This window comes from Argentina silus (assembly GCF_951799395.1).
Source record: "Argentina silus genome assembly, chromosome: 8".
Taxonomy (NCBI): Eukaryota; Metazoa; Chordata; class Actinopteri; order Argentiniformes; family Argentinidae; genus Argentina; species Argentina silus.
Window position 1 is genome coordinate 18,841,229 of NC_139662.1, and position 21,197 is coordinate 18,862,425.

Genomic DNA, 21,197 nt, shown 5'->3' on the forward strand with positions numbered 1-21,197 from the left:
CAAACTTGAATTAAACTAAGAAATACAATGAGTTAAGACAATGACTGTGTTTAATAACTTTTATTACACAGGAATTGAGAGGAGCATCACTGTGGTGGCTGCTGTCCTCGGCCACGGCCAAAACCGCCTCTCTGCGAAACAAAACAAATTGGTTTTCAATTTTTGAAGTTTGACAGTTTCATGCTACGTGTATAAAAACAATGATCACTCATCGTCGCTTCAAGTGTTCAGAGGTGTTTACTTACAAACTGGAATTCAGTAGCTGCACCAGCACCTGCTTCTGCCTTCTTGTCTGCACCAGCTATGGGGACAGAGAAAATAAGTTATAAACCAAAACAGATATAGCCAGGTTTGTTCATAAATCAACCATTAGGGTGTCTCCCTAGGTAGAGGCATCAATTTAAACTTGATAATATAGAATAATATAATAATAATTGCTGTAAGGCTGTACACCATCTGTACTGCAATCCAAAGCTACAGATGTGAAAACAGCAATTTTATATATAAAAAAAAAAAAAAGATACAACAAAAGATCCTAAGGGAATTACCCCCTTTGATGTCATTGGGGGTAAAACAAATATTGAATTCACTTGATCGCCACAAACACTCCCACTGGCTGGAAACTTTGTAATTTTTGGAAATAACTGAATGATTTTTTTTTTTTTTTACCCTAACTGAGATAATTGGGAGCAATTTCCTTGGGCCCTCTCTTTGACTACAAAACATAGAAAATCGCAGTTCACACATACGTAGACACCGGTTTGGTGCTGGATATAATGAATGTTATTTTTAAGGGCAGTAGTTGAGTAAGGTGACAGACACTTGTTGGACAAACAGCAAGTGAATATCCACAGCTCGAGCAGTACCTCATCACATCAATATAGGGTACAGGGGAGGCTACAGGGGAGGCTACAGGGGAGGCTAGTGAAGGTAGAAATCAGAGGACAGGCTCGTTGTAATGCATGGAATGGAATTAGCAATGGTATCAAACACATTAATTCCTTCTTCTAGCATTGTGACTGGTCTGAGCATAGATTACTTTTTCTTATGTTGACTGATGGTTAGATGATTCACTTACTTAAACAAATCTATTTGTTTTAAGTCGCTTTGGATAAAGGCGTCTGCTAAATGCCATAAATGTGAATTTTTGTTGGTACCATTCATCATTCCGTTCCATGCATCCCTCCGTTGGTTTACAAAGCCTGAGACAGCCAAGAAGTCAGAGACAACAGGTGCCTAGTGTGCTACTCACGGGGTGCTGCAGATCGCCTGTATGTGTCTCTGTCTCCTCCTTCACGGTTGAGTCTGGCTGGACGCTCACCCTCCATACCTGCAACAGAAAAAGAAGAACTCAGTTTACATTCATGCCTTCAGCGCACCACTTACCACTCATCCGCAGAGAACAGGTACATCCATCACATTACACATCCATGAAGGCAACCAGACACTGGGACACAGATGACCAGAGTTGCTCATCCCTGCCCTATACGTACAGCGACACCCGCTACCTCTCGTGTAAGCACAAGCCCGCCAGGTGGTAGACTTGCCACCATTTGTTGTTTCATCTCTATAAAAGACAACCTTGAGAATTGCCTTTTCAGATTTGCGCTAAACAGTCCCTCGGATTTACACTGGGCTGCTGTTAAGCTTGTGTCTCTTGTTTGCAAGCAATAATAAATACCGGACTCAGATATTGTGGCTACTCAGGACTTTATTTCTTGAATCTCATCTCTGAAGAGCTAAAGTACACAGTGGTAAATCCTAGACTTCCACCACAATGGACAACATGGTAGTCTAACCTGCATGGCCTTCATAACATGAAGGTTGCCCCCTGGGTCTAGGACACTGTTTACCAGCCAGGCTTACTGATGCAGTTGCAAGTACATGTGTTCTGTTTCTGTCCTGAAAAGCTAAGTGGGATGTTTGGGCACGGCTCGACTCTGACGTAACCCCATTTAAAATGAGATGTAAGGGTTGATGTTAGGCTTCAGGGTAGGGTCGTCCCTAGGATCCCACTTAGCCTCTACTCTCCGTTAGCCGCAAAAAGTTTGATGGCAGCGAAATGACAGCAGAGCACAGACAGGCCATTTTCAATTAACATTGTAGCCAAACGTTATTTTTTTAGATTTACAAAGTATTGCCTTTTGATATGTTTTCATCCATGGCAACATTTTGGAAACAATCAAAATTATTGGTCGCCAAAAGTTCATAAGGCATCTCTGTAAAACAGACGAAATCTGATACGACACACAGAAGTGATAACCAATAACACAGCCCTGATGACCACGAAATTAGATTGTGTCATTATCAGACAATTAGAATTGGATTCTATCCACTTGGCTTCTCTCATCAGCTGCCATTCATTTCCCCCACCTCCTATTGAGCAATAGCAAGCATATGAAGATCTACTGCACCCTATCTGTAGTGTTTAAACAACATTTTTGTTGGTGCTCCTTAATGGTCTGGTTTAGGAGCAATGGTGATACCAAAACCCGGAAACCCTCATCTACCCTGCTTAAACTGACAGGGTAATGCAGCCTACTGTACCTTTGGGCCTGGGCCTGGCGGTCTCCGGGCGGGTCTGGCGACGCAGGGTGGCAGGGACAATCTCTGGGGGCAGATGCAGGAAGTCCCTCAGGTACTGGATACCCTCATTGGTGAGGTACCAGTAGAAGTGGCGCCAGGCAAACTGCTCTTTCACATACCCACATGACTTGAGTGACTGTAGAAGAAGGATCGCGGTTAAGAGCAATGTTAAACAACAACGTTCTCACAGTACCACTCTTGTTCAGGGATGGCCAACTCTGGTCCTCAGGGGGTGAAGAGTCTGCTGGTTTGTTTGTTTTTCCTTCAAATAAGATTTACAACTTAGAACTTAGGGGTTAGTTTCCCAAAAGCTTCATAGGTTAAGTAGTGCTTTATTTTCATTTGATGACCCAGGCCATTGCTTCTCGTAAACCAGAACCTAAGTTCTTCATTTAACAAATGTTGTTCTTTCACACCCAGCAGATTGGCCTTGCACATATTGATTTTACAACTGTTACTCTCCAGCAGCTTTGCGGCTGGGTTGTGGGGAGAAATTAAGTACTACTTATGCTACAAAGCTTTCGGGAAACTGACCCCTGATGTGTTCATCCAAAGAAATCAGTGAGAATAAATCAACTAAGCACCAGGAAGAAGAGAAAACCAGCAACCAGACACTGGGACACAGATGACCAGAGTTGCTCATCCCTGCCCTGTACGTACAGCGACACTGAGTGCATTTACTGATGCTGCTTTCAGCACAGGACATAATATGATCGTTAGGCTTCGTCATGTGGTTCCTGAGGCAATTAACACTTCTCCAGTGTTAGAAATTATTTTTATAAAAACTGTTTATTATTGCTATAATAAAAATACATTACTGCAGTGTGCTAAATTTACTAATGTGATGGCCTGTTGATAAATGAGCGATGGATCAAGCATTAGTTCCATGGTACGTTGGATTAATACATGGAGAGGTTGAGCCAGGTCATCAAGAAAGATGTTGCAACACACGCTTACACAAAGAGCTATAGTGGAATAATACCAGGCTAGGGAGGACAGGCTAGGGAGGACATACCAGAGTAGGTGTCTTATCTCTTACAGGGTGCTGACTCCGCAGCTGGGATGAATGGTGTGACCAGCCCGTGAACAACAAGGGATGCCAAGTCTAAACCATGGTTCCTCCCCAACCAAATAGCCAATCACAATCATTTTGTATACTGTAAATACTTTGTTTGACTGTTTGAATGCATCCATTTTTGGAAGGTTGGTTACAGATTAACAGCTTGCTGACTGTGATTTTCTTCGCCAAAAGTGGTCCTTGTACAAGCCTAGAATTTTGACATATAAATAAATAGCTAAAAGTAATAAGTAGTTTGTCTTCTCTTCAAATAAAGAACACGTTTTCTCACACCAGCCATCAGGATTATTATCAGTGCAGAACCATAAGGCACCCAATGCATGGATAACATGGTAGTCTAACCTGCATGGCCTTCATAACATGAAGGTTGGGGACATTCTTATCAGCCAGCTCTGGATGCTTGGGCAGATGCACATCCTTCTTGGCCACCATCACGCCCTCTTTGAAGAGGAGCTCGTAGATGGCAATACGATTTTTCTTGGGCATCAACATCTGAAGGGGAGAAGAAAAGGCGTCAGACGTGGAACATGTAGGCATAGGGCTGCATTCCTGTCCTCATGTTAGCCAAACATGCAATGACAGCTTTAGAGAGGCCAGGGACAGCAAGCTACTTCTTCAGTGCCATGTTAAGACATTGTGAAGATGTGGAGAGCAACAGGAGATGGCTGGACCGCTGGCGACCCCAGCTGACCTGGTCACAACCAAAGGAATTGTAAACATGTATTGCATTTTTAGCAACCATTATACTTATGGTGAGAATAGGGAAATACTGGACTTAGTTAGTTAGCAGCGCCAATACACACGTTTTGCTAGCTAGTTGGCTTGGTTACAATAGGTTTGATGGGAGCACAACACTGGATTTAACTTCTATGAGCCAAGCGTCTCCTCATCATGTCAATATACATTAGGTGTTATTAACTAGACAAGAAGCTAACTTTGCTAGCTAACTTTGCTCGACTAGCCTAGATCCCTGTAGACCTAAAAGGATAACGTAGCAAGCCAGCTTATATCTGACAACGTTGCGAGTATGTGGCCTACTCGATGCTTAAGGTAGCCAGAAAAGCAAACTAAACTGTCGGTAAGGAAACTACAGCTAGCAGCTGTATCTGTAATACAGGGCAGGCTAGTCTGGAACACAGGGCAGGGAGCTAGTCGCTCGACAGCGGTCACACAAAATAGCTCATTACGGGACAAACTGCTCCCATCATCCACAAAGAAAGGTTCTATGGTGTTCATGAACATTTATTCAAACACAACTTTTGGTAATGACAGTGCAATGGGAAACGATGGATGAGATAATCGTAGGAGAATCCAAGCAGGCCATTTGCCTACCTTGATGGCTTGTTTTGAGGCCGGAGCTGTAGAGACCGACGCATGCGCAGTGTGTGGTTTTATATTGGAAAACGCGCTTTGTCAGGCCAATGGGGTAGGCCGCACATCACAGTGTGTTTATCGTGTCTACTTTCTTCGTCTATGTATTATTAACGTTTTACACCACAAGTACTCGCACTTCGTCCAAATAAAATTAATAATTTAAAAAATACTTTAAAATAATATAACAGCCCTAAAACAACAGGCAACAATGTCTTCAGCAGGTGACTATATGATTTGATGTCCATTAAAGGTGTGGGCTACTGTATGTATCTCTGACATTCTCCGTCCATAATGTACCTGTTGGCTATTTGTTGTCCAATATTGATCTGATCTGTGTTAAATTATTGCAATAAAACAGCCCTATTATTGAATTGCTTACTTCAGTTGTTGAACAGGCTCTGCTTGTATGTGGGTATTATATACAGGTGTGTGTGTGTGTGTGTGTGTGTGTGTGTGTGTGTGTGTGTGTGTGTGTGTGTGTGTGTGTGTGTGTGTGTGTGTCTATATATATATATATATATATATATATATATATATATATATATATATATACACACACACACACACACACACACACACACACACACACACACACATACACACACACGATGATCTGAATCCAATAGAACACCTTTGGGATGTGGTAGAACGGGAGATTCACAGCTTGAAAGTGCAGAAAAATCTGCAGGAATTGCGTGATGCAATCATGTCATCATGGACCAGAATCTCAACGGAATGTTTCCAACATCTTGTGGAATCAATGCCACAAATAATCGAGGCTGTTTTGAGAGCAAAGGGAGGCCCTACCCAGTATTAGTATAGTATTCCTAATAAAGTGCTCTCAGTGAGTGTGTGTGTGTGTGTGTGTGTGTGTGTGTATATATATATATATATACAATACAAGCAATGGCTTTATTGAATGCAGATACACAGTATACGACCGAGTGATTAAAAGGCCTGCTTTTGAAGAGAGAAAGATGATGCGGGCCACGCAACCCAGGAACTCAGTAGCCTTCAGAGCTGCGTAGCTAAGCCCATTCTTTCATTTCTGCTTCCAGCAAATAGCTTGCCCCCAACAGTTCTTGTCACCCTAACAAATGATAGACAAAGCTGGAGGCAAGGAATGGCATTCAATTGGACATCACTGTTTTATTTAGAAGCCATGCAGTTGACAATGTCTCCAGTCGTTCAGTCAGTCAGCATGTTAAAGCATTACAAATCATAAAATCAATGGGTATTATCGACTGAAGCAGGAAATCGAAGCATATTGGCCTTTGCATGTATATGCCAACATATAGGCCTGTATATGAAGGTATAGGCCATCATATAGGCCTGTATATGTAGGTATAGGCCATCATATAGGCCTGTATATGAAGGTATAGGCCATCATATAGGCCTGTATATGAAGGTATAGGCCATCATATAGGCCTGTATATGAAGGTATAGGCCATCATATAGGCCTGTATATGTAGGTATAGGCCATCATATAGGCCTGTATATGTAGGTATAGGCCATCATATAGGCCTGTATATGTAGGTATAGGCCATCATATAGGCCTGTATATGAAGGTATAGGCCACCATATAGGCCTGTATGTAGTTATGCCAGCATATAGGCCAGCAGACAGGCCTGCAGCAGGTAGGTTTGCAGGCACATAGGCCTGCATATACTTATAGGTAAAGGCCAGCATATAAACCTACATATGTAGGTATGCCAGTATATAGACCAGCATATGTAGGTATATGTCAGCATACAGGACTGCATATGTGTATGCCAGCATATAGGCTTGCATATAGATATGCCAGCATATAGGCATGAATATGCAGGTGTAGGCCAGAATATAGACCTGCATGTAGGTATGCCAGCATATAGGCATGCAGGTAGGTATGCCAGCATATAAGCCTGCGTGTAGATATGCCAGCATATAGGCATGCAGGTAGGTATGCCAGCATATAAGCCTGCATGTAGGTGTGCCAGCATATAGGTATGCAGGTAGGTATGCCAGCATATAGGCCAGCATGTACAGTAGGTATGCCAGCATATAGGCCTGCATATCTAGGTAGGTATAGGCCAGCAGGCATAAGTAGGCCTGTTTGTGAAGCTTTCTTCAGGACCTGGGGGTTTAAAACAGTGGCCCTGCAGCCATGTCATAGGACCAGACCTCTTGGCAGAGGTTAAGCTCACATACAGGCAAGATGCAATAAGGCAACATTAACACACAGGCACATATTTTAAAACACCTTGACTAACTGCTGCCTTAATGAAATGAACGATGGCTATTAGTTGGACCATCCCCCAATGCGCGCGAGTGTTTGCAGCTCCCCCTTGCTGCGTGCATCGTGATCTCGTAGATGCAGAGCCTCTTGCAGAAGAAGCAGGGTCACCTTCTGTCATAGTGAAAGAGAACTGTTAACAATTTGCAACATATTTGGATAACACTGTCGCATCCCTGGTAAGTCAATTGTGCATGTGTGCACCTTGTTGACGCTACATTGTGTCATTGATTAGATTATGCTGTGTAGCCTATTGGCAAAGGGCAACCGGGATAAAGGAATCTACGGTTCCCATCGTTTACATTAATTTTCCTCAACCGTGTCAATATCCGATCCAGTGTTTCTGGATCAAATACTCAAATGCAGTGTTCAAGACCTTGATCTATCTTATCTTGGGCATTGTTTTGCGTGTTTGGGACGTTAAAAACGATCAAAGGACGGGGTATTCTCATTTTTCCACTTGTCTTCTGGAAAAAATGTGTTTGTGAGATTTGAATGTTTGAATGTATTTTTTTGACATATTAGTTTTGGCTTCGTGTTTGGATTTCAAATCATAGGAGATTCGATGGATGGTCGTGCCATTCTAGTTTTTCCACTTTGATCACAATGAACTCTGAATATTATCAGTATTTCAGTTAGATTGTCTCGCTTGTTTAGCCTGATTTTCTACTCCCCTACATTGAAGCAATGTGTGCCTTTTTGCGGAGAGTATTATGCGCAGAGATCGAATACATATTTGATAATATATATGATACAAAGATCTGCAAACGACGGGTCGGACAACCACTGCACGTCCTTTTGATATAAACTGGGTTGCCAAGGTTGTGAGGAGCTTGCCATTTACTGTCCCCTCCTTGCACGAACCGTGTGATAAACAAGACCATGACTGTAGACAAATAAGCAAGGTCCCTGATGTATAGGCTATCTGCATTGTTAACAACGCAGTCGACCACTATAGTGGTCGGTTTGATATTAGTCTCTTATCTCACAAGCAGAATTATTTACATTTTAATGCGAGGAAATCGTGATGGAGAAAATGGACTTGAATATTAATGAGGGCATTCCGGTCTAACGTTATGTAATAGCCTGTCATAGCACAGCGAGGAGCCATCGCTACTGTATTTGAAAGGCTCATTGTTTTTCTCCGTCAACGCAGTGCTCTCTCGAATCAACAGCATTAGAGGGACATTCTATTTTCTGTCTCTCTGACTAATTGCGTCGCATCCGTCCAATATGCAACATTTGTAAACAATCGCTCTCTCGCTCTCTCTCCTTCCCTCCCTCCCTCTCTCTCTCTCTCTCTCTCTCTCTCTCTCTCTCTCACTTTCTCTCTCACACACACACGATCTGATCTTGTGGATTAGTAGGAATTTCACTTTGATGTTCAGAAATATATCACACCATTTTGGACTGAAATGCACACAGATAGAAAACCAAGCATGTCGAAACATGTATGCAGTTTGGTCGCCAACATATTGATATTGCCAGTGGTTAATCTACACCAATCGTGCGGGGCTGTCAGTTTAGAGAGCCAATAGAAGACATATGTTTTATTAATTGTCTACCGACACCAATATCTTGCATTATCAACTCGAAACGTCTAACCTGATCACAGGGCCTTTGGAGATATTGATTGTGTATGCCCCACAATCACAGACTCAACGTTAGAGGGGAGGGAGTGCCCATTAATGTAACATATCGATGCAGAGAAGGGAGGTAAACGATCGTTTTTTCTCTGCCTTCACTTGGGAGCTGTCCAGGGTGCTGAATTGTGCTTTACCGTCGCCGTCCGCTGGTGGGCTGGACTGCACGTCTGTCAGCAAAGGTGCCTCATAGGCCTCAGATTGAGCCATGGCTGCAGAGGAGAGAAGGAGAAAGCAGTTAGGGGATAATCCAATTGTAGTGCGTTATGAGGAACTGTAGAGGGTTAGCGTTTTATTAGCAGACTCCATTGCCCTCTAATGTAGCTTGGGAGTCAGGAACTATGACAGTTCAGGAATGTCTTGGGCTGCCAAGAAATGTCTTGGGCTGCCAAAAAATGTTTATGGAATTTTTCGATTTGACTGTGTCTGTGATATGAATTGTATTCTTCTTTTTATTTATTTTCTTTCATGTCAATTTTCCTACACTGGTTTTCATTTTTAAAATAGCCCACTTACATATCTTATACAGTGTGCTCACACACAATCTCTTGTTGTGAAAGCTAGTCTAAAGCCTGCACCAACATTGTAAGAGCTCACACTGAGCATAGCTCTGAGAAGCCTCTTGGAATATGCTGTTTCCTGCCTTCACCCATTCGTTTGTTCTCTCAGTGAAAGTCTGCCACTGCTCTTGGATCAGTCGTAATTCTCAGTTCATTTCCGTTGGATGAAATGCTCAGATCCTAATATGGAGCCAGACTGGGAAGCCCCAACAGTGGCATTATGTCTTGCCAGTAGGTGTACCCGCCACGGAATATGAGTCATCTGGAAACTGTGTTTGTGTGTGGGTGTACGTGTGTGCATATGTATGTATGTGTGTGTGTGTGTGTGTGTGTGTGTGTGTGTGTGTGTGTGCGTATGTGTGTGTGTGTGTGTGTGTGTGTGTGTGTGTGTAATTGTGTGTGTGTGTGTGTGTGTGTGTGTGTGTGGCTGTGGCTGTGGCTGTGGCTGTGTGTTTTTGTAAAGGGACAAGGTGTTGTAGGGCATCAGACCTTAACAACTCACCTACATTGTGTGTCAGGCACCCTTGTCAGGTGCAAAGCACAGCTGCCAGTAGTAATTTCTTTCTGAAACGTGTGTGTGTGTGTGTGCGTGCTTGCGTGCATGTGTGTGTGCGTTTGTGTGTGTGTGTGTGTGTGTGTGTGCGTGCGTGTGTGCGTGCATGCGTGTATGTGCGTGCATGTATGCATGCGTGTGTGACAATGAGAAGAATCTGGAAAAGTGAAATTTAGAAAAATCATTCAAAATGTATGAGGACGCAACCTGAACCTGTGCTGTGCTCAGAGTCACAGAGACACAGTTGCAATGGATTTAATGGAGTTTTAGTGCGAAGACAGACAAAGTAGCAATATGAGAGAGGTGTGGAGACACTGCTGCACTTAGATGTGATAAAATAGCTCCATCCAATACCCTATCTAGGCCTGCTGAAGCGTACAGTAGTTCTGGTCTCTCGTGTCTTCCCCCGAAGGTATTTATGTATCAATTTGTGGATTTTGTGATGTCTAATAACATGCCTGACTTGTTTTTGTCTCTCTGTGTGGTGGAAGCTACTGATTGTAGCTTGGGAGGTTGTTGTCAGCATTTAATTATAATTTGCGGTCATGCAACCAAAGGCTCTATAACTGTGGTTCAGGAATGCTCTGTAATTCTGCAGCGAATGCCTGCGTCTGCCAGAGGGAGAGAAATGGGAGGAGATTTCAGGTTTAATCACAACACAGGAAGCTAACAGTAATGGAATGGGGCACTCTAGGTAGGTTATAATCCTCCTCTTCAATTTTCGTCTCCGTTTTTTTTAACATGTGCTGAAACATAACCGAGGATTAAGAGAGCTTTGTGGAAGCATGGGGTCTGTTTTCATTGTCTTCATTGTCAGGGTCAAAATAAGTGTAATGACTACAGAAATCAGGGAAAGGGCTTGGAAGTGACCAATGAAGATCGACTTGAGTGAGGAGGACAGACTGAGATTGAGGATTAATAATGATCATCTTTATTTGTGTCGCATTTCAACTCAAAGTGCTTTACCACATTCGGAAAGGTCTAAATGGAATAAAATTAAGTGGAACGAAATGGAATAAAAACAGGGATAATGGAATAAGAAATAGCCTGAATAAGCCTCACTTATGTGAAATCAAATTAAACCACAACAAATCGACTTGGTGCGGCGAGCCTTGGGTTCTGTTTATCTTCACACTTGTCCTAAGTTTCTTCACCCCGCCTGCCTCTCTCTCTACGAAGGTGACATTTCCAACATGGCCTCTGCTGACTTTGTTGTGTTACTTCACCCGATCCCTCCCAGGTTGAATGGTGTCATAGATGTGACAGGAAACAGACTCAAAGATGACAGTTCTGTCAACAACAGTGAATGCTTCCAAATGTCATGAAACATGAAGTTATGACTGCAGAAGACATGGCTGAAGAACCTACAGTGGTTTTGTAACCTAGAGTACTGTAGTCACTTTTCTGTGACTCAATAACCTGTGTCTGTATTCTTCTCGAGTGCAAAAGTACTCCTATATTTCTTTTCCAATTAGATATCTAATTGAGTTTATTTTATCATTGGATGTTACATGAAATATGAAATCTGTTTCCAAGGCAACTGCTTTTGGTGTGATCTGATGATGTTTGCCAGTCTTCAGATCTCATCAGTTGAAAGCCTCTCCAGAGAGACAGAGAGAAAGAGCTCCAGTGAAACTAAGCCTTATTAAAACCCTACTTGTGGTGACCTTTCTGAGGACCGTCATGCTGCAAATGACTGTCTTTCCGCATATCGTTAGAGCTTCTAATTTCTCTCACACAGGCCTCATTCATAATCATAGAAATGTGTTTGGACATGATGCCCTGTGTGTTGTGGTGTCTGTTCTTGAGTGGAGGAGGTCCCCGAGAAGGCTTTGTGTTCCCACATTTGAGGGAAGGTGATAGTTGGTTTGGAGCCGTGATAGTCTGGGGGTGAAACGCTGGTGTTCTCATGTTCTCAGAGAAGGCAGTGTCTGACAGCCTGTGAAAGGGGAAGGAATGTGAGAATGGCGAGCCTGAAGGACAGCCGCCCGGCAGAGGAAGGGAAACACACAGGAAGGAGGTGATACCTGTCTCCTTTGTTGGGGTGAAGGAATGCACCGGGTGAAGCTGAGGCACAACTGATAACACTGCAAACCCTCCGCTGTATCTTCCATCGCCTGACCTTTTATCGTAACGTAATCAAGGCCATTAGGAACAGATTACAATGATGAAGCGCAGCGTTCGCCTAGTTGTTTTTCATCTCTGACAAATGAAACACTTTGGCATCGTTAGTAGAAGGTAATAAACACTTCTATTTTGGGCTCAATCTTGGGCAAAATAATTGGAGTGCGTAAGGAAGAGTAGTCATTATGATCTGCCACTAATAAGTCTCTGGGACGTGTGGTTGGGTTTATCAGCAGAATGTGTCTCCCTGCCTTGGATGAAGGGAAATGCTAATTTGGCTCTGATATAAGCCGGCGCACTGTGTGCAATGTGACTACAATTTGTGTGTGTTTGCCTCTTCTGAATCATGCATAGTTAGTTGCACTCTGGTCCGGTCAGCCTGAGGGAAAGTACTCTGTGAGTCAGAATGTGTCATACATACTCGGGGTGCCCAATATGGCTGCCCACGTACAGTAGGACATCTAATGAACTCCCAAAACAGTACGACTAAAACAGTACATATGGTGTTTTGGTTCAGCTTGGATTTGTTTGCATTTTATTAATGCATTTTGTGTAGGTGGTAATTCCAGTGTCAAGGCCCCCTCTGTTGAGAAGGTTGTCATTCTGAACACTAGAGGGTGTATTCCTCATCAACATATTCACACAGGCCTCAAGGTACCCTTTTGAAGGTTACGGTATTCTAAATGTGAGTTGTATGTAGACATCATACATGTTTCCCTTCAAATGCTCTTGATCTGTGTCCATGATATCACTCAGGGGTATCCAATGACAGACTGAAGAAAAGTAGATTTTTTTTGGTGTTGGTGTTAGGCAGGGGCAAAAGCCTGCATCCCCAAGAGCTCTTGAGAACCCTGCGAGAAAACATCAGTTATATTCCTAGTGGCAGAAATGTAAAGAGCGTGTGTGTGTGTTTGTGTGTGTGTGTGTGTGTGTGTGTGTGTGTGTGTGTGTGTGTGTGTGTGTGTGTGTGTGTGTGTGTGTGTGTCTGGGGGTGGGGGTGTCATAGTGATCCCCACACGGAAGCCCTAGATCCGAGACAGTCTCTCCTTAAATCTTTTATCAACAGAGTGCAGAGAATCCTCACCACGGTCTGTTCTGCCACACTGGGGTTATTGTGGGGGATGAATGCAGAATGATTTCAGAGGCCTCTCATGTTTTTATTACATCCTTATAATTCTCTATCCCAGAAGGTTACTGGTGTGACACAGACACAGAGAGCATCTCCTCTGAAATGTCCGGGACCAGGCTTGAACGCATTTTTTTTTCTGTCTGTCTGTCTGTAGGTGACCTCCTGTAGAGGACAGCAGATCTCTCCAGGGTTTATGGAAACCTGACCTCTCATCGGAGGAGAAGGTGAGTCTTAAAGCTCTGTCCTTTGTAATGTCTTGTTTGTTGTGCTGTCTCTAGACAAAGTGCTTTGTACTTTGTCTATTTTGTAATGTCTCATTGCCATTCAGTGTGCTGTTTTGTTGGGATTGCAATGGTCATCATCTGCAATGGTCATCATCTGGCCTCCCGACTGGTCTCTAAAGCATGGTTCTCTGGCCGTCTGTCATGAATCTTTAACTAAGTAAATGCTCCCGTTAGGCTAATTAAAAGCCCATAAGCAACATCACTAATATTTCATGAGGGCATTCCACTTTAGCCTCTGGGTTACTCCTGTAGAGTACGGCTTTACATCACAGATATATATATATATCTGTATAGTAATCCTGCAATTATTCTACAAACATCGTATTAGTGTATTACCATAAAGCAATCACAAATGTACTATTTACTGTAAGAAGTTTGGGAATGGTTTTGCAATTGTAATGGTAATGGAGTTTAGCAGTTTCACATGTGATTGAATGTTGTAACTTGAGGAATTGCAGCGTTATGACACAGGTTTAGGAGCAGCTTAATGGAGCGTTGCTGACGTAACTGACCATTTCCATCCCATTCAATGCCGTGCATGCGCTGCAGTTGAGCCCTCAGCATACAGTGAATACACTCACCCACCGCCTGCCCTGGAACCCATCCAATCCAGCCTTGGTGTTCTGTGGTGTTTAACCTTTGAACTATGAATTTGGTCTAACCTGGACCTCTGCTATGAGAGAGACAGCTCAAGCCTCTGAATGCCTTACGCTGTTTTGCTTGGGAGAAATTATAAATTCACAACAGCCCTTGCATCATCTCGCCCTAAAATAGCACAAACACCATCAAACTCCAGAGAGCAATAATTCTAGAATAATTATTGAGTTCCTTGTTTGATCACTTCCTCTGTGCGGTGGGTCCTGACAGCACCTTGCGGGAAGAGAGGAGGAGGAGGAGGAGGAGGAGGAGGGGGAGGGGGGAGGAGGAGGAGGCAGTGTTTGGTTAGCACAGACAGTTGTTTGCATATGCAGGGCCTACGTGTGAACCTGGTACTCATCAACACATGATGGCCCAGTTCTGTTGGCCCACTCCAGGGACCCATAGATGTCTGTGCCGTGGAAGGATCTGGAACAGGAATGAACAGCAGGGACATAACCTGCATACAGTCCAAAACACTGAAGACTGCTGATCTGTGTTGGTGTGAAAGTAGGGGTTCTAGTGTGTGTGTGTGTGTGTGTGTGTGTGTGTGTGTGTGTGTGTGTGTGTGTGTGTGTGTGTGTGTGTGTGTGTGTGCGTGTGTGTGTGTGTGTGTGTGTTATGATTGAGTGACACAGGGTTGTCCTCCTCACCTGGCTGTCATGTCCCAATCTCTACCAGTTGAGTTCATGTCATAGGACTGGTATGATGATGCCACACATGACCTAGCCTTTAGAAGACCTAGTCATGATATGTTGCATTGTATGTATGTATGTATGTATGTATGTATGTATGTATGTATGTATGTATGTATGTATGTGTGTATGTCTGTCTGTCTGTCTGTCTGTCTGTCTGTGTGTATGTATGTATGTATGTATGTATGTATGTATGTATGTATGTATGTATGTATGTATGCATCAAGGGAGGCTGGTGGAGGTAGAAATCGTAGGACAAGCTCATTGTAATGCATGGAATGGAATGATTGTAATAATGATGCATTACAATGAGCCCGTCCTCCAATTTCTACCTCTACCAGCCTCCATTGGTATGCGTTATTGTTATTTATATGAGAAATTGGTTATACTCTCTTTATAACAACATAAACATTTTGGTATTTGGTAAAAATCTTCGAGCCTTGTGACTGCCAATAGCCCCTGGTCCAACCATAGATTACTTTTTCTTATGATGACTGATGGATAGATGATTCACTTGCTTAAACAAATGTATGTGTTGTAAGTCGCTTTGGATAAAGGCGTCTGCTAAATTCCATAAATGTAAAATGTAAATGGTATGTAACACAATTATGTAGGTGTTACATCAGGTCCTAGATAGATGTCAGTAGGTAAACATGGTGGTGGATATCATGTAGATTAACATCAACACTGATTAATACTGTCGTTTTATTATGACCTTGCCTAGATTAAGTAGATTAACCAATGAATAAGAGCCATACACCACACAGCCTCAACCATAGCCACTAACACATCTGTTTATTTCTGTCACTGCCTCTTTTTGACAGACATTTACATTTGTTCGAACAGGAAATGTAAGCCTGGTAATGATTGGAGAGAGAACAAAATGGAGAAGACACACACGATAGGAGCTGTCTCTCTGAAATACTGTATGATTGAACTCCCAATTCACACACACACACACACACACACACACAGGCATATGCGCACACACGCGCATACGCACACACGCACGAACGTACACACACACACACACACACACACACACACACACACACACACACACACACACACTGTGCCTTTGAAGAGTCCCCATCAGTATTCTGCGGAGCGCCAGGGAGCTAAACGGTGAGAAAGCAGAGAGCAGGCTGGTGTGTTTGAAGAGCTGCACTCCCAGATTTACTATGCCTCCCTCCCTCCCTATCTCCCTCCCCCCTTCCTTCCCTCCCTTCCCCTTCTCTCCCCTTCTCCCTCCCCCTTCCCTCCCTCCATCCCTCCCTCCCTCCCTGCCTCCCTCCCTCCCTACCCCTCCCTCCCTCCCCAATATCCCTCCCCCCTTCCTTCCCTCCCTTCCCCTTCTCTCCCCTTCTCCCTCCCCCTTCCCTCCCTCCCTCCCTGCCTCCCTGCCTCCCTCCCTACCTCCCTACCTCCCTCCCTCCCCTTCTCCCTTCCCCTTCGGTCCCCTTCTCCCTTCCCCTTCGGTCCCCTTCTCCCTCCCCCTTCCTTCCCTCCCTCCCTCCCTGCCTCCCTGCCTCCCTCCCTACCTCCCTCCCTCCCTCCCTCCCTGCCTCCCTTCCCCTTCGGTCCCCTTCTCCCTCCCCCTTCCTTCCCTCCCTCCCTCCCTCCCTCCCCCCTTCCCTCTGTAGCCCTGGCTCAGGGAGAAAACGGACTGGAGCAGTGGGCCACGAGAGCCTTGCCCACATCCTCGATAGCCTTTTCTGACACCTCACGCCCTCTCCTCTGTCCTCCGCTCGCTTTGTCCTCGGAAAGCTTTTGGAGGAGAATATGGAGGGGGGAGGAGCCTAGTGCTTCTCCTCCAATGCGTTTTCAGCAGGACGTGAGTGGGGGACGGAGGAGAGGACGCGACGAGTAGTGTTCCTAACAACTGAAAAAAACCCACTCATGTCTCTCCATCAAGAGCAATGAAGCAGGCAGCCATTGCTGTTTGTGTGCAGCTCATTCTCCTCCTTTACCACCCATCGCAATATGTCTGTCTCCCCCTCCTCTTTCGCTCCCTCCTTCGCTCTCCTCCTCTCTCCCCTCCCCCACCCATGCTTTCCCCTCTGTCTCTCCACCACACTGTCACCAGGAGGCTTGTGGCAAGAGGCTTGATGGTTACATAACCACTGCAGCAGCGCTCTGGACACTGTGTTAAATCAGGACTGCGAGTCGTGGCCGCTGAAAGGGGAATGTGTGTGTGTGTGTGTGTGTGTGTGTGTGTGTGAGAGAGAGAGAGAGAGAGAGAGAGGTTGATCTGTGTGTGTGTGTGTGTGGGGGGGGGGGTGTCAGTGATGTAGCCTTTCATGTGTGTATGTGTGTGTGTGTGTGTGTGTGTGTGTGTGTGTGTGTGTGTGTGTGTGTGTTTGTGTGTGTGTGTGTGCTTGCACAGTCTGTAATGTTTATTTCTTGAAAAAAGCAAACATCCCTGCTTACCGTGAGATTTTTTCAGTGCCAAGCCTTGGGATCCACAGCCTTCATTCTCTCTCTCTCTCTCTCTCTCTCTCTCTCTCTCTCTCTCTCTCTCTCTCTCTCTCTCTCTCTCTCTCTCTCACTCACTCACTATGTTATCTTGTGTTTACAGAACCGTAGATTAGAAGGGTAGAATGTTTTCATATAAACTGTAAAACAGGGTTTTTGTATCCCTCCGGCACATCAGAGACAGCTAGATCTCACATTGCGAAGCCAGCACTGAGGTGAAAACCTCAATATGCCATGTACCCTGCTTCGAATTACCAACCACATTTCCTACCATTCAAGCCCTGTAATTCCAATTATGAATCATATATTCAGCATTCAGACGAAGGACATCAGAGACATATAGACACAGGGATAAATCCTCTGTCCTTTCCAGTGTGTCCCTGATCAAACCCAGACGCCAGTGCAGCCGGCCAAGGCTGAGTTCAGCCGTTGTTGATACTGCATGTTGACTTAAGAAAAATAATCTGATACATGGTGTGAAGGAGAGACAGGAACTCCCTGAGTGTGTTCTACCTGTGAGAACCTGTGATTGGATAGAGAGAGAAAGAGAGGAGGGAGAGAGGGAGAGGGAAAGAGAGAGAGAGAGATAGAGAATGAACAAGTGAGACACAAAGGCTGTTTGACATGGAGGGTGAAATCTGCCAGTGTCCCTGGAATCCTAACGAGATCACAGGGACCAGTGCTGACCCGGCTCAACACGGCTAAGCCTATTCCATGTGACCGGGTCACTGGCCCTGTCTGCCGGATGGATGACATCAGCTGTGGTGAGGCATCATGGGAACTGGGTTTGGAGTTTTCTCAACTCACATCAAGTCAAGTCAGATTTCTTTTATATATATTTTTTATATTGCTTTGTGCTGGGGACCCTTTAAGGATTCCCATTTTTATTACCTCAGCTAAGCACCAGTTAGGACTACACCAGATTACAATTTTCGAGTAATCATCATGCCCTTAAATTAATTGAATCGGGTGTGTTAGTGCTTGGCTAGAAAAAAAAAAGGTGTAACATTCAGCCGAAGGTTCTAAGTGGAGAAACCCTCATCCAGAGAGAGAGGCTCCGCCCCCCACAGCAGAGCCTACAGGGCCTCCACGCTGCACACCTCTGAATCAGAAACCTGACTCATCTCATGTTTGTCTCCTCACACTCTCGTCATCCTGCCCCCGTATTCAGCTCCGCGCAGACAACACACTGAACAAGCCAGCCGTGGACCGCGTTTGAACATTTCTACAGAATCCTTGCTGAAATAACAGGTAGAAAAGGGAATTCCTCCACAATTGGTGATTCATACGCTTTTGTAAATTCGTAACGAAAGCAGCTGTGCTCGGATTTATTAGCCGACGTCTCTTTGTGTCCGTTTGATGTTCGATGGGGAGTCTAGATCAGGACTGACATCAGAGCAGACATTCCAGGGGAATGTCGATGCAGTCACGCTATGTGTCATACATCAGTCATCAGTCATACTGACTGAACGGTTCTTGGTCTGATCATCGTGCGGTACAGTGCAGTCCTGCCCCCGTCCATGTGCGCCCCCTGCTGGTTCTCCTTCCCACCCACACGACTAGAGAGATCCAACCCACACGCACGTGCTGCAGCGGGACCTTCAGATAGCGTGGCGCTGCTCAATAGCCTCCAGCCTCCATTCGCTTCCTTTCAGTGGTACACACCCTAAACAGCGGCCAGATCAGTGGAGGCTGGTGGAGGTAGAAATCGGAGGACGGGCTCGTTGTAATGCGCAGGTGTGTTTGATACCATTCCTCATTCAGTTCCATGCGTTACGATGAGCCTGTCCTCCACTAGTGTCATGTTGTTATCATGAGTATGAATGCATGATTATGAATGCATGAGTATGAATGCATGAGTATGAATGCATGATTATGAATGCGTGATTATGCATTGTCACTCCTATTCTCAATGTGAACTATCAGACCTACACACTCTTTATTGTTTGATGAAGGTGCGTCTAGTAAGAGACATTAGCCGAGCTACTGGTCCTGTGATGTGACGTTTGACCATGCTCACATCGCTGGAAGGGACACAGCAGTCACTGCCCGTGACGAATGCCCAGTTACTGGAGCCCAGAAGTGGTGCTCAGGCTTCCTTTCCCTACGGTTCACAGGACAGCAGGGTGGTAGAACATTCCAATTACAAACAGAATCGTCTTCTCAAGGAACATCTTGCGTTGGCTGGGTAGCAGGTAACCTGCTGGAGAGAGAAGAAGGGGAGGTGAATTTTTCAGACACTGCTGCAGACTGCCCAGCTGGATCGACACGTCAGCTCTCATTTGACTCTCCCATCCCACGCCCCAGCGAGCAGTGCAGAGCACCCACGGCAGTACACATTCAGCCGATAAATACAACACAAGAACCCCCCCCCACACACACACACACCCCCCCCCCCACCCCCTTTATCTCTCTCTCTATCTCTCTCTCTCTCTCTCTCTCTCTCTCCCTCTCTCTCCCCCCTCTGTCCCATGTACCACTCTTTCTTCTTCTTGAATAGATATCCCTCCTTCCCTCTCTATTTCTCTCCCCCTCTCTCTTTCATCACTATTCCTCTCTCGCACTCCCTCGCACGCACACACACACACACACACACACACACACACACACATACACTCTCACACACACACACACACACACACACACTCGCGCACACACACACACACACACACACACACACACACATACACACACACACACACACACCCACACCCCACACGCACACGTGCACACGCACACGCACACACGCACACTATAACTGCCAATCCCCTCTAAACTCCTGATGGGTTTATGTAATGGTTGGTATGTTCCTCCCCAGGCAGGTGCTGTGTTTACGATCATGCAGAGGTCCTGTAGAGTTGATTGCAGAGTGGCCCTCTGACACCTACCCACCTCTCATCTGATCTGGGCTGGCGCCTTCCCCCCTCCCCCCTCCCCCCTCCCCCCTCCCCCTTCCCCCTGTAACCCTTTGACACGTGACCGGCTTAATGATGGTCTTGGCTGTGATGGCATCTCCGCTCTGCTCTGCGAGCGAGCACAACAGCAGCTCTGTCTCCTGGCAACATTCAACAGCCTGTTTATTCCCCCAGCACAGCGCAGCCAGAGATGAATCACGTCTCTGTCCTGATCTGTTTAGCTACCACTCTGACCCCGTGGGTCTCTCTCTATTCTGCTCACTAACTGTCTGGCTCCCCAACAGCATCCTGTGCTCTCTGCACCTGCTCTTCCCAGTCTCATCTCTCTATCTCTTCTCCTCCCCTCCACCGCCCTCACTGCCTCCCTCTGTCTCACACTCTCCTTGAGAAAACCTTTCTCCCTCTCCTTTCTCCCCCTCTCTCTTCCCGTCTATCTCCCCATCTCTCTCTTCTCTCTTTCTCTCTCTCCCCATCTCTCCTTGAGAAAACCTCTCTCACTCTCTCCTCTGTCTGTCTGTCTGTCTGTCTGTCTGTCTGTCTGTCTGTCTCTCACTCTCCTCTCTCTCTCTCTCTCCCCTTCTCTCTCTCTCTCTCTCTCTCTCTCTCCCCCCTTCTCTCTCTGTCTCTACCTCTCTCCTTGAATGTCCTCCCTCATAGCCACTCAACTGAAGTGCTTTCATGGTGTGTTTGTTCACATAAACAGCTAGCATGTATCAAAGGCCCAACACATAAACAGCTAGCATGTATCAAAGGCCCAACACATAAACAGCTAGCATGTATCAAAGGCCCAACACATAAACAGCTAGCATGTATCAAAGGCCCAACACATAAACAGCTAGCATGTATCAAAGGCCCAACACATAAACAGCTAGC

The 21,197-nt window shown here is 45.3% G+C and overlaps 1 protein-coding gene across 1 annotated transcript; it reads right to left on the reverse strand.

Annotated features, from left to right (window-relative positions):
* Window positions 1-32: 32 nt before the first annotated feature.
* Window positions 33-5,042, reverse strand: LOC310808401 (small ribosomal subunit protein eS10). The gene is made up of 6 exons (XM_083675296.1): window positions 4,997-5,042; window positions 4,007-4,156; window positions 2,548-2,722; window positions 1,253-1,330; window positions 246-301; window positions 33-131 (listed from the first exon to the last, which is right to left on the reverse strand). Exons 2-6 carry the CDS (start codon window positions 4,154-4,156, stop codon window positions 87-89), a joined length of 504 nt encoding a protein of 167 aa, XP_083531422.1. The 5' UTR covers window positions 4,997-5,042; the 3' UTR covers window positions 33-86.
* Between the last annotated feature and the right edge of the window lie 16,155 nt (window positions 5,043-21,197).

Bases quoted from the DNA above. Each gene is read 5' to 3' on its own strand.
- LOC310808401 (XM_083675296.1), bottom strand. From the start codon at position 4,156: ATGTTGATGCCCAAGAAAAATCGTATTGCCATCTACGAGCTCCTCTTC. The intron at 2,723-4,006 runs GTTAGACTACCA...CTTCTTCTACAG, and splicing joins ATGTTATGAAGGCCATGCAG to TCACTCAAGTCATGTGGGTA. The intron at 1,331-2,547 runs GTACAGTAGGCT...TTTCTGTTGCAG, and splicing joins CGCCAGGCCCAGGCCCAAAG to GTATGGAGGGTGAGCGTCCA.